General features: G+C 38.0%; 1 protein-coding gene across 14 annotated transcripts in view; it reads right to left on the bottom strand.

Moving 5' to 3' along the window:
* The window catches only part of TMEM135 (transmembrane protein 135), a 280,594-nt gene that overhangs the window by 19,305 nt on the left and 246,784 nt on the right, over positions 1-14,505 (bottom strand). For all 14 annotated transcript variants that reach the window (XM_084975596.1, XM_084975603.1, XM_084975602.1 and 11 more), the window contains one exon: positions 2,625-2,666. In XM_084975596.1, the coding sequence (XP_084831722.1) occupies positions 2,625-2,666 (42 nt within the window). The remainder of the gene's footprint in view (positions 1-2,624; positions 2,667-14,505) is intronic.

The following is a 14,505-nucleotide window of genomic DNA, read 5'->3' as shown; positions in this document are numbered from 1 at the left end:
ATTGAATGCATTTCTCATTTTTTTTACTAAAAAAAAATTTTTTTTTTTTTTTTTTTATGGCTGCACCTGAGCATATAGAGGTTCCCAGGATAGGGGTCAAATTGTAGCTGCAGCTGCTGGCTACAGCCACAGCCATGCCAGATCCAAACCACATCTGCAACCTCCACCTCAGCTCATGGCAATGCCAGATCCTTAACCCGCTGAGCAAGGCCAGGGATCGCACCTGCATCTTCATGGATGCTAGTCAGATTTGCTTCTGCTGAGCCATGACCGGGAACTCCCACTCTAAATTTATATCTAAGTCACTTTGAGTCATAAAGCCACGTTAGAGTAGTAGAAAGTCATCTATATACACACGAGAAATAGGGGGACCCAAAGGATGAGAATCGGAAATGGTCCAGATTCTGTGTGTCTTCCTCACATTATTTCCTTAGAAAATCTTAAATCTGATTTTATTTTAACCTACTTATTCCTCTTCAGAAACTCTCATATCCAGGAGAAAATAGCATTCCTGTCTCACTGGAACTGGACTGTAATTTTCCAAGAAAATATTACTATTATATCACTCAATCTGTATCCTTTACTGAACTTTTCATTTTTTTGCACCTTTACTGTAAGAGTGATTGTTCTTATAAAGAATATCTAAGCTTTCCTTAGGCATCTCTACCTGCTAAACCTTCAGAAAATACCACAAAATATAGCTAAGATGGGAGATCAACCATAATGCACTTTGAACTATGAGGACTATGCCAAACAGAATAAGAAAATTTAAATACTTATAAAAGAGAGAAAGAAGGGTTGTTACTATCAACAAGTACAACCTACCTCGTTTGGGCAAACTTGGTAAAACATTTAGTTTATCAAATTGTAAGGGGCGGGCAATGAAACTGTCACCAGATGGCAGCTGTGCCTCCTCAGCAACTGCTAGTCCCAAAGAATGTGGTTCTTAATTGGGGGTGTGAATAGAGAGTTTAAGATCTGTGGGACTGCTCTTTATAAACAAGACAAAACTATGCTTGAAGAGATACAATAGTATCTGTCATACCTTTCCTAACATTGTTGCGTTGACCAGGATGGGCCATTCAGATTAACCTCACTTCCTTAAAGAAGAGGCCCCCGCCCCAGGCTGGAGGGAGTGAGCCGGTCCTTCCTTTGTACTCTCATAGCCCGGGGAGCCCCCAGGACTGGGAGGACCATTTTAGTAGTTTCCCTTCCCCACTAAACTGTCGGATCTCCGAGACCATATATACCTTCTTTGCTGCTATATCCCAGGGTCTAGCATTGTGTCTGGCACATGGTTAATATTTAGTTACTACATATCAAATAAATATATAGTGATAGCTAGCATTTTCTGAGCATTTATTACATGACAGGTACAGTACTGAGCCTTTTAGAAATATTAAATCATTTAACCCTCACAGCAACACTATGAAGTAGGTACCAAAATTCAATGAGAGTGAGCATGAAAAAGCATCCTGTCCATAGTCAAAAATATCTGTAATTATTTGAACTCAGAATTGTCTGACTCTAACGCCTGGGTTGTTAGTCACCAAGCTTCATGCAGTACTAGATTTTAAACTATAGTGATTCAGGCTTAGTCTACCTTCAACTCCTGCACTGGCTCTTCTTCCATGATTCTGTCCTGGACTCTTTCTAGTCCCATAACTTCCACTATTACTTATTAGCAAGAGTTAGTAACCATTTTTCCCCAGAATATTTCCCTATAACACAGAGAAAATGTTAAGTGCAAATAGTCCAAATCGGCCAGTAGTTATAAGTGGGTTTGAAGAAAACACACACAAATATCTGACACATTTTGAGTTTTTGCAAGGACTCTGCGGGTCTAAACAGAAAGATACAGGAACAAGGCCAAGTTTTCTCTCTAGGAAAATCAACTTTTTGTTACCAACTTTCCCTTTTAACACAGGATTCTTTGTAGCCAATGCAACAACAACAACCAAAAGTTATTTTTTAATAAATTTCACGGCCTTTTAATAAAAAAATCTGACATGAAGAAATTACCGCTGTTACGAGAATTTCCATAACCAAAAATATTCTCTTCGATAGAAGAGAAAATTTAGTTTCTAATGTATGTGAAAATGCTTGGAGAACTATAAAATACAATGCTAATGCTAACCAGCATCTCTACATTGTCAATCATGGGCCAAGAACTGTGGTAAGAGATGGGTAATGAGGTGAAGACTCCAGTGACTCTAGTGAAGCTTAGAACCGAAATGTGTTTGACAATCAGCATGAGTCAGCTAATGGAGCCACTAATCTGGTACCGCACAATTAAGTACTGAGTTTTCCAGTAATCGTTCACGTGTAACTTTGTCTTTCCAAGCTCCTTGAACAGACAGTTCTTGTAATTCTTCCTTAATACCCCAGGATATAAGGCATACAATAGGCCCCCCAAATAGTGGTTGACTTCACTTTTAGGAGGAAGAATTAACAGGTTACTCTGATAATGAAATGTCTACAAAGCCACTTTTGTGACTTTTAAAATTATTTTCAGCTTAAAAGTGGAATCAAATATTTATTATTATTATGTATAATAATAGTACTTGAAAAAAGTTAACTTGTAAATTCTCCTAACATGAAGATAAATAAAATATGCTACTTACCTAAGTGCAGAGAATGTAAATCCTTTCAAACCATCTTTGCACCTAAAACAATAAAAATTTACAATTATAAAATAATTTATTTTGAAGTATAAAGTAGTATATTAAATAGCTACTAAAATTTTTCCAGAAAATGATTTTTTTTAAAGGTGAAAGTCTTTGAGGACAATGATCTGAGCAGTACAAATGGTCAAACAACAAACAATGAAACAAGCCATCCTACACAGAATGATTAAAATGATAATGCTTTCCTGTGTCATATTAACATAATGTAAGGCTCCATTCTCAGATTTGCAGGTTGAAGAGAGATTTAAAGTTAATCTTCTAAGGGATCCATGTGGACTTAAAATGAAGGCTGGGAGTGGAGTATCCTTCATTCCATTCAATCCCTAGGGGAGCAATTTGTTGGGAAGAAAAAGGCCACATACACCTGCTGGGTATTATGTATAGGTCAATTCAAGGTCCTGACTTCTCCCTACTTATTAATTCAGTGAATGCAGAGCAATGTAGAGTTGGCAGGCACAAAAAAGGCTTCAAGTTTAGTTCAACAGTTTTAACTTCTGAGTAAGCCCAATCAGAACAGATAATGTATGTAGCATGAGGAAATGGGGGAGGGTGAGAGAGGATTCCAAATAATATTTACCGAGTGCTTACTAATGCTGGGCATTGTCTGCAGCTCTTTAATATGTGTTGTCTCATTCAATTATATCACAATGCTATGAATAGATGTTTCTCTATTCCATAGTGTGCACAGGCCCCTAAAATGGAGCAACTTCCCAGAGGTCACGAAATAAATTCTTTCTCTCGAATTTGGGGTGTGTGTGTGTGTCCATCTGACTTAAAAGTCACAGTTTTCTCTTATACCGCCTTGGAAAAAAAATGGTACATTATCTGCAAAAAGGATTTAAACAAGATTTTTAAATGGGGGTCATTACGATACTTAATGAGTTTGCTTAACACTTAACAGTTTGCTCTGGAGGTATGATCAAGTTACCAAAGCATCTTTGTGTATCCAGCATTAAAATTCCTTGCAGAAACTATAAGGCTGGTGATATAATGATGCTCTAACATATTAATATTAGACACTGGACATTCTTAATAAAAAGCACAGTTTTAAATCCAGCTGGGCAATTCTTTTTGTATGTCTTTTATATGAAAGGTCACAAAGGAAATGCACAAAAATGTTAGAAATCTATCTTAAGACATTTAAGTATTTATTTTTATTAGCGGACATATAGAATCTCAGGAAAAAATTTAATCCATGTGCACCGAGGTGTCTTAAAGCACTTAAGAATTCATTTCAGTTAAGCAACATAATCTACGTTGTGGTCGTGTTAGCAGTGGGAATGTAACCAGAGAATTTAACTAACATACTACACAATTATCTGTCCTGCACAGAATGAGGGTAAAGGCAAAATAATTCATATGTTAAGCTAAAAATGTGCATGGGAAAATTACAGCACTAAAATTCTTAAACTTATCTTTTTCCGTCTGAAAAAACAAGTGTTTCTCAGTAATTTAAAACCCATAATTGGGTAATTTCTAGATAGGTGGGGTGGGGAGGGGGTGTAGGCTGGGAGTCTACTGACTGGAAAACAGAAAGCAGCCGATTAATTAAAAGATTATGTACAACTGGGAACAAATTTTGGTTTGGTATGTTATTGTTAAAAGATAGCCATTTATCTTTGTGCAATGCTGAATAGATAAAGGATTCTGACAACTTGGTCTAGTCGGGATTGCATATTTGTGACCTTAAACAATAAATCTAATTGCAGACCAAACATCAAAAAGTAGCTTTCAAATATAAAAGGGCATCTACAAATGAATTTGCAATTTCATTATGATGGAAGTTTGGTTCTTTCAGCAGAACTCTGTGGGAAGCACTTCATATTGATAAAGTCTTAGGATGGATTCAAAAGGGGCTATTCTTCTTGCCATTCATGTGTATAAGGTCTGTTAATGTAATTGAGGGTCAGATGTCTATGTCAAAAGGACAAAAACGTAATTATTTCCATAAAAAGAATCTTTAAAATAGTAATACTGCCCTGCATTTTGACACCAAGAGTGTTGTGGGAACCCTAACCTAACCGGGAAACACTATTGTAATCTGTGTTCAATGTAAAAAGTATGATATAAACAAAAAGATTTCTACAAAACAGATCCCATTAAAGGTCCCTCGCTATTTGATGGATTCAGTTATTATAATGTAAATCAAATCACATTCTCCACTCACGTATTAAAGCTCTCTGATTTATTCAACAAATATTGACTGAGTGCCTACTATGTACAAGCACTGGTTTAGGTTCTAAGGATGCAACAGTGGACAATACAGAATTTCTGCTTTCATACACTGACGGGTAGAGTCGGGGAGACAGGATTTTTTACAAGTAAGTATGTCATGTGGTGGTAACTTCTATGGCAAGAAGCAAGGCAGGATAAGGGGAGAAACAAGCGATGGGGTTGGCCGGTAAAAAAAAAAAACCCAAAAACATAGTGTGATCAGAAAGGGCCTCTCTGAGAAGGTGAATTTGGTAATTTGATCAGAAACCTTTCTCAACTGAGGGAAAGGCATTTCAGTTGAAGGAAGAGCAAATACAAAGCCCTTGATAAGGAGCCTGCACAGCATGTAAGGAGAACAGAGAGTGGATTGCTGCAGCTGGAGCAGAAGAGGAGAAGGAAGCAGTGGCAGGAAATGAGGTCACTGGGAGTTCCCTGGTGGTCTAGTGGCTAGGACTCGGCTGCTTTCACTGCTGGGGCCTGGGTTTAATCCCTGGTCTGGGAACTTCGATCCCACACCAAAAAAAAAAAAAAAAAAGAAAGACATGAGGTCACAGTAATGCTGTGGAGGAGCGAGGAGCAAGGGAGCAATTGGTCTACAGTTCTTTAGGCAGGGGAGTGACTTTGGGAGGTTCTCAGCAGAGGAGTGAGAGGATCTGTCTTCAATTTTAAGCACTGGGGCTGCTGGTTGGAAATGGACTAGAAGGAGGGCGAGCTCAGAAGCAAGGAGGTTAGTTAGAAGGAGAAATATGATTGTGGCCCAACTAGATCACAGTGGCAGAGGTGGGGGAAAAGGGCTAAGATTCAGAATGTATTTCAAAAAGCAGAGTTGCTGGAGTATCTTGATGGTTCGAATATGGGGTACAAGAGAGAATTTGAAAATTATTAAAATATATTTGGTTTGAGCAAATGGAAAAATAAAATACCCATTTACTGAAGGGAGGGAGACAACAAGACAAATAGTTTTGAGGAGAAAATCAAAGTTTTGCTTTAGACATGTTAAGTTTGAGATGCATGTTAGCTTATAAATGGAAATGTTAAGGAAGCAATGAGCAGCTGGCTAAATGGATTTGGGATCAAAGAAGAGGTCTGATTCATTTATAAGTAGTATTTAAATCCATGGGACTAGTACTTAAATCATCTAGGGAAGTGTCTATAGAGAAAACCTTCAAGGACTGAGTAATTTTACTCCTCCAAAAACTTACAATGCAGAATAAAATCTTCTACAGAAGAAACATAAAAATTCATTTTTCCCAATAAAATCATTCTCTAATGTAAAGTCTCCTTTTTATATTTGAATGTGCATAAAAATAATGCATTTAACTCGTGTGTCCATAGACCTTCCTATTAAAGTCAGTCTGTGCAAATAGCATAAATAACTAGTATGGCTCAATCCATAGTTACTGAATCTCTACATTTGCAAGGTTTGTGCGGTGTATGATATAAAATGAAGCCAAGAGAGGCGGGTAGGAAAAAGAATGTGCAGCACTAAATCAAACAACTTAGCTGATAAACAACTACTTATAGAGGGTCAGGTTGGAATCAGATTTGATATGTAAGAAAGTATACAGAAATGTAATGTTTGCTATTAGAATACTCCCGTGTCAGTGGGAGGGAAGCCACAGAGACATTTTTTTCAATTAGAAATGTAAATGATAGTAAAAGAAACAATTGTGCCCACAAAGATTTTTTTTTTTTGTCTCATTCTTAATTTCCATGAGCTAGTTTTACCTTTATTACAATATCAAACCAGCAGATGGCGCTAGGAAACCATTTTTGGAAGAATTTCCAGCTCTGATGTGATTTCCATATCACATTGTTGGATGTTTTCCCTTTAAAACAAATCTATAGGCATTTGAAATATTGCTAATCTTAAATTGCCTTAAATTGCCCTGAGAGATGAGCCTTTTAATGATCGGTCATAATCCAGTACTTATTCCGTACAGTTATAAAATCTTTGAGAACACTACCATTTGGCACCAACATAGAATTTGATGATGTAAATGTTCTACTTTATTGTCAGGTTTCTCGTAAGCTGAAACCACTGAGAACCATTTTTACTCCTAAAAATTTTTGTCTGCTCAGTTTTCATTTATTTGGTAAATATAATAGATATTAAAGATGTACTTTTATAAATCTTCTAAATATTTCTAAAACATTGCATGATGCTGTGTGGCAGGGCTCTTGATATGAAAAATGATATAGGAGTTCCTGCTGTCGTGCAGTGGGATTGGTGGCATCTCTAGAGCATTAGGGTTTGATTCCCCCCACTCCCCCACCCCCCCAGCACAGTGGGGTAAGGACCTGATTCTTGGCCTGGGAATGCAGTATGCTACAAGGTAGACAAAAAAGAAAAGAAAAATGACATAGATACTGGTCATAACTACTCTACCAACCTGAAGTAAATCACTTAATTTGAGGACTCAATTTCATTGCCTACTACAAAAAAGCCTGGAAGTAAATGGCCTCCATAATTGGCTCATCAAATGACTTCTAATTCGCAAAGTTCATCACTCATTATCATTTTATTTAGTGCTGGTGTTATTTGAAATAACGATAGAAAATAAAATGAGTCTAAATCACTTATAAATAATGAATGATCTTAACCAATACCAAGAATTCAAAATAATAAATAAAACATACAAATAAAACCCTGAATTTGTTTTGAGATTACTGGCTGCTAGTAATATTGTTACATTTGTTTATTGCTTTATGATGCTTAGATGTGGAACTTATTCCTGCAAAGGTTCAAAGAGAACTTTTTCTTTTATAACTTTAAGGTTACCAAACAAACTACTGGGATAGATACATACATTATAGAAAGACCCAGAAGAAACACTGTTCAGTAAAAAAAAGCAATTCTATAGATGTAATCTCAATAATGATATAAGATTATATTATAGCTATATTAAGCATCAGTGCTAAAACAGTATTAACAAGATATAAAATCCTGTTTATTATATTCATATTGAATTTTAGAGAAAGTAGTCAAAAGGATATACCCCAAACAGTTGCGACCTACTGAAGTAGGACTAGTTAAAAGACACAAAGGAAGAATATAACTTTTTATTTTCTATATTCATATATCATTTAAAATGTTTAGAGGGGGAGTTCCCGTCGTGGCGCAGTGGTTAACGAATCCGACTAGGAACCATGAGGTTGCGGGTTCGGTCCCTGCCCTTGCTCAGTGGGTTAACGATCCGGCATTGCCGTGAGCTGTGGTGTAGGTTGCAGACGCGGCTCGGATCTCGCGTTGCTGTGGCTCTGGCGTAGGCTGGTGGCTACAGCTCCGATTCGACCCCTAGCCTGGGAACCTCCATATGCTGCGGGAGCGGCCCAAAGAAATAGCAAAAAGCCAAAAAAAAAAAAAAAATGTTTAGAGGTATACATTTATATAATTTATACAGTATTTGTAAACTTTGTTTAAAACACATCAATGCCTGAACATGTAGTAACAGAGTAAACACTGTAAACGTCATTCGTCTCTATTTCAGCAACGCGATGACAGCGAAAGTAGGACTTCAACCAGTCAACTTTACCAATTAATACTGCTGTGAACGTTTTGCTAGAACGCATAAAACTGCTAACTAAAACAAATGGTGTAGACAGAACTTTCTGAAACTATGATCACAATGAACATGGAGGACTAGGTTACCACAGCGACAAAAAAGGGAACACTCATTAAGTGTCAATGTCAGCCTTCCTTTGTCCTTTTATTACTCACTGAATTGGATAGAAGGAAATGCCCATATTGGCTAAATATTACATCATCCGACTTTACTCAACAATCATCTCTCAGGCACCTAGTATACAGAAGATACTGTTGCCAATAAGTTGAATAATGCAAAGAAAAACTATATATCATCTCTGAACATAAAAAAAAAAAGGCACCTGCAAAGTTACATATGTGTTTGTCAGATAAAGTAATCTTGACTAAAAGTTCTGACACACAATTTCCTCTATCAGTAGTGCTTTCTAAGAGCTTAATTATTTTGTACTTTATGAGTTGAGCTTCGAATTTTAGTCCTACATTTTTCATCGTCTACCTCCTTAAATTATTTGATCTGAGAAAAGTAGCGTGAATCTTGCTCCATGTATGATGAGATTATGTCCCAATAAACCCATCCTAAACTGAAAATATAGTTAAGTTGAAAATGCATTTAATATACCTAACCAACCAAATATCATAGCTCAGCTCAGCCTGGCTTAACTAAAATGTGCTCAGAAAACTCATATAAGCTTACAGTTGGGGAAAACCACCTAACACAACGCCCATTTTATAATAAACTGTTGAATATCTATGTAACTTATTGAATACCATACTGAAAGTTAAATTAGAATGGTTGTATGGGTGCAGAACAGTTTTAAGTTGATTTGTGTGACTGACTGGGAGCTGTAGCCCATTGCTGCCGCCAGCATCCCTAGGAGTATCATGACCAGTACTGCTAGCTTAGGAAGAGATCAAAATTCAAAGTATGATTTCTACTGAATATGCACTGCTTTGATACCATCATAAAGTTGAAAAATCAGCTGAACCATTCTACGTCATGGAGCATCTGTATATAAAAGAGCAAAATTAAAGATGCTAATAATCTGGCAAAAAACAAGACAAATTGGATTTATGCACACTGATAATTCTTAGAATGTTCTATTCTATTGATGTCATAATCACCGGTCATAACAGTATCAAAAATAACACATTATTATAATATGTGAATAAAATTATTGAAAACAGGAAATGCTTAAAGTTCAAGCGTTTTGGAGGTATGAAAAGAACAACATATGAACTTAATTATAAACAGTTACAGACAACAGCTGCATCTTCAAATTTTTTTTTATTTTTTAATTTTCTTTTTGCCTTTTCGTCATTTCTAGGGCCGCTCCCTCGGCATATGGAGTTTCCCAGGCTAGGGGTCTAATCGGAGCTGTAGCCGCCGGTCTACACCACAGCCACAGCAAAGTGAGATCCATGAGATCCGAGCCGCGTCTGCAACCTACACCATGGCTCAGGGCAACGCCGGATCCCTAACCCACTGAGCAAGGCCAGGGACCAAACCCACAACCTCGTGGTTCCTAGTCGGATTCATTAACCACTGCGCCACAATGGGAACTCCTGCATCTTCAAAATTAAAACACATTTGAGGAGTTCCCGTCGTGGCTCAGTAATTAAACCCAACAAGGAACCATGAGGTTGCGGGTTCGATCCCTGGCCTCGCTCAGGATCCTGCATTGCCGTGAGCTGTGGTGTAGGTTGCAGATGTGGCTCGGATTCAGCGTTGCTGTGGCTGTGCCATAGGCTGCAGCTGTGGCTCCCATTGGACTCCTAGCCTGGGAATTTCCATGTGCCAAGGGTACAGCCCTAAAGAAGAAGAAGAAAAAAAAAAAAAAAAAAACACATTTGAAATGCAAACAACTGAAAAATTCAACTTCAAAGTTAAAAAATAAAAACAGAATGTCTATTTAAATGTCTTGAATTTGTTGTCTTCATTATAAACAAAATTCATACAATTTTATATAGTTTTTCAAGTTAAATTTTTTATTTGGTTTTTTCAAATCCCACATGAACGTATAAACCACTTGTTCCATTTAATTTTCCTAACCTGTTTTCAAGCAGCAGAAGCTCATTTTAGTATTGTTATCATCTAGTAATTGAAACTTGATCAACAACTAGAGATTTTGATTGACACCTGTTTATCATGAGAATGTCATAAAAAAATTGACAAGTAATTACTTCAAGGACTTTTTTTTTCTTTTTATGGCCGTACCTGTGGCATATATATGGAAGCTCCTGGGCCAGGGGTCCATTCTGAGCTGCAGCCATGGCCTATGACACAGCCACAGAAACACGGCTCCGGAGTTCCCGTCGTGGCTCAGTGGTTAACAAATCTGACTAGGAACCATGAGGTTGCAGGTTTGATCTCTGGCCTGGCTCAGTGGGTTAAGGATCCAGAGTTGCCGTGAGCTGTGGCGTAGGTCGCACACGCGGCTTGGATCTGGTGTTGCTGTGGCTCTGGTGTAGGCGGGTGGCTACTGCTCCAATTCGACCCCTAGCCTGGGAACCTCCATATGCCACTGGGGAGTGGCTCAAGAAAAGGCAAAAAGACAAAAAAAAAAAAAAAGAAACACGGCTCCAAGCTGCATTTCTGACCTATGCCACAGCTTGCGGCAATGCTGGATCCTTAACCCACTGAACCAGGCAAGGGATCAATCATACACCCTAGCAGAGACGTCCGGTCCTTAATCCACTGAGCCACAACGGGAACTCCTAATTTAAGGATTTTATTTTAGTTTTGCTTTAAAAAAAAAAACAAAAAAACTGCTTCAGTGTCCTAATCACATATATACACTCCAACAGATTAATCGTTTCAATTTTCTACTCAGAACTTGTGATGTGCAATTAAAATACACTGCATTGCTTACACACAACAGGTTTTTCCGCTTACGTCTACTATTGTTTGAATGATAAACTAGACTGAGAGTTCAGTTTCAGCCTGCTTATGGCACTCAACATGAGAAAACAAAATAATATTATGTTACTGCTTTAAGAAACCTCATACACAAAATCCTGAAGTCAGAACAGCAGCAAGTAAAGAAATTTGGGGAAGACTATTTTGTTTGTTTTGTGAACACATCATACATCTTCCAAATCAAATCGTTTTCAGTTGGAGTCCTTTAAATACGGAATTCTCCCAGTGCATTAACGACGTTATTTTTGACCCTGGTAACTATTTCACAGTACATTGATTTTCTACAGGATGAAACACTGGGGCTCTAGCTGTGTTCTCGGGAACCTAAGGAAAGTTGCAGAAGCGGGCAGCTGTGGGGAGTCAAGTGTGATTCTAAGGCCCCAGATGATTCTTGAGCACTTTTTCTGGTGTGTCCTAAATATAAATTGGAAACATTTGGATTCAAACTTACAGTAACAACTCCAATAGCATCAGATTTCTCTTTAAACTTGGAGAAGCTAGAACTGTTTTTGCTTTAAAATCCAAACTAGGGAGGGTCATGCTCCAAGCAGTCTCCAATTGCTAAGAAACCAAGAATCACCTGGTTTCTAAAAGAAATGTTAATTAGGATGAATTTCCCTCTCAAAATGAACTGGTACTAGCAACAGTAGTCAAATGTTAAAACACTTGTGAAAGGAGCAGATTTCAGTTCCATTGGACCGAAACTGTTTGCAGTTCTTGAGGAAATGGCATGTGTTTACACTTGACAAATCAACTATAGGTAAAAGCCAGATTTGAGATTAAAATGTATTTTACATAAATCCAAAAAACCTTAGCATGTTTCTTAAAACTACGGCATTGCTACAGACAAAAATTATTTACATTAAACAAAATTATAACAATACTGAACCAATCTGCTTTTTTAAAGACCTCAAGACTGCAAGTATTTTCATTTTCCCCTCCTATAATGGCTGTGAAAGATTAAAACAAATATTTTTAATTATATAGAATCTTTAAATCAACATTTTCAAATGCACATTGGTATCCATGTCATTAAAATAATGTGGAAATTGGTTTTCATATTGAACAAAATGAGCAGCTCTCCGAAGCTAACATTAGGCTATACTTTTTCATAAAGTTATGCTTATTTAATACCAAAGTCCAAATCTAAAATAAATAAAATATGCATCTCTGAGTCTCTGAGTACTGGAGAGCAAAAACATTATTTTGGAAGCTTTTGGAAAACTATGATTTTCTGATTAACTGAGGAATATACTGTATCCTAACTCTAAAGGGAAAACCTTCATTTAAAAACTCCAGCTTAGGAGTTCCCTTGTAGGGGGTTAAAGATCCAGGTGAAAGATCCAGCGCTGTCACTGCAGCAGCTTGGGTTGCTGTGGTATAGATTCAGATCCCTGGCCTAGGAATTCCACATGCTGCAGGCATGGCCAAAACAAACAAACAAACAAACAAACCCCTCCAGCTTACTTCATTCAACTCAAAAGACTATGAGCTTAATTTGTGTTATGCATGACGGAAACTGCAGAAGTTAACCTGCCAGAATCTTGCTGGACTATAAATGGTACAAGAAAAATAGAATATTGAAACCAAAGTACCTTGAGAGAGTTACATTTTACAGATTAAGAACCCAAGGCCCAGGGGGATTAAGTCACCTACCCCAAATACAATTTGGCCCAAGACATCCTCACACAACAATAAAATCAGTTTACCTCCCAATCGACTAACTCTCTGTGCCTGCTGGGGTCTCACTACAGAGAAAAACTACTACAGAGAACATGAGTGATCTTGGGCTGCAGAAGAGAAACCACAAATCACCTGAAGGAGAAGAGGGAATAATCCTCTTCCAGCTGATCTTATGCAAAAACTGTGCAAGAGGCGGCAAGAGTGTGGACAGTTTTAAAGGAACTAATGTCCAGGAGTTCCCACTATGGTGCAGTGGGTTAAGGATCCAGCCCTGTCTCTGTGGTGGCTTGGGTTCAGTCCCCCGTGCAGCGCAGTGGGTTAAGGATCTGGTGCTGCCACAGCTGTGGCATAGGTCGCAGCTGCAGCCCAGATTTGATCCTGGCCCGAGAACTTCCATATGCCGTGAGTGCAGTCATTAAAAAAAAAAAGCAATTGATTTCCAGTTCTTCTTTTCCACTTGTCCTCCCATCTAAACATGATTGGCCTGACTTCGGTCAGGGCATGTGCTCTCTTCCATCCTACCTCCCTCTTCACAGTAGCTAGTTTTTACATTAGTCTCTCCAAAATTTCCTGGATGACATAAGCCCGATGCCTGGTATTAATTTGTCACTTTTAGCCACTAAAATTCCAAGCACCTCAACCCCAGCTATGAGTATAAAAAAACAGGACTGAAATGAAGCTTCATTGTTTTATATCATTTATCAAGAAATCAGATTTCTCAAAGAAATTCATGCAATCACTTTTCCCTCTTCTCTCAGTCACAAACTGTACCAGCAGTTCGCCTGAGACACATTTCACCCTTTCTCACCTCTCTCACTGTGGTCACCCTGGACCTTCCATGTGCAATTCCCTCTTCAACTAGCCTCCTTTACTAAGAGAATTTTTTTCTTTCTTTCTTTTTAGGGCCATACCTGCAGCATATGGAAGTTCTCACGCTGGGGATTAAATCAGAGCAGCAGCTGCCAGCCTACACCACAGCCACAGCAACATCAGATCCAAGCTGCATCTGTGACCTACACTGACTGCAGCTTGTTGTAGCAATGCTGGGTCCTTCATGCACTGAGCCAGGCCAGGAATTGAACTCACAACCTGATGGATATTAGCTGGGTTTTTAAACCACTGAGACACAACGGGAACACCCCAGGAGAATTCTAAGTCCAGCAGGAATGGCAATTTCTCTCTCAGTTAAATGTGACTGTTTCTTCCTCAAACTCCCTTTGCTCTTGGTATATCTTTGGCAGTTCTTATTTGGCTCTGGCTAATGTGATAGCAATTTTCATAGTTATCTAATCTATTCTACCAAATTCAGGGTTTCTTATGGCATTCTGTGTGTCCATGTCCTGGAGATCAAAGATAGTTTGTAGCATTTTCTTTAATAATAAGGCTGAGAAATATTCCGCATCTTGATATTATAGCATGTACTGTGTACTTGAGGGATCTAGAAATATAAATTAATA

Source organism: Sus scrofa, chromosome 9 (genome assembly GCF_054392235.1).
Source record: "Sus scrofa isolate SSC_HxYL_T2T_F1_AM1 chromosome 9, Sscrofa_HxYL_maternal_Yorkshire_Landrace_v2.0, whole genome shotgun sequence".
Lineage (NCBI taxonomy): Eukaryota > Metazoa > Chordata > Mammalia > Artiodactyla > Suidae > Sus > Sus scrofa.
The sequence above is the reverse complement of the archived record's forward strand: the minus strand, read 5'-3'. Positions and strand labels throughout refer to the sequence as shown.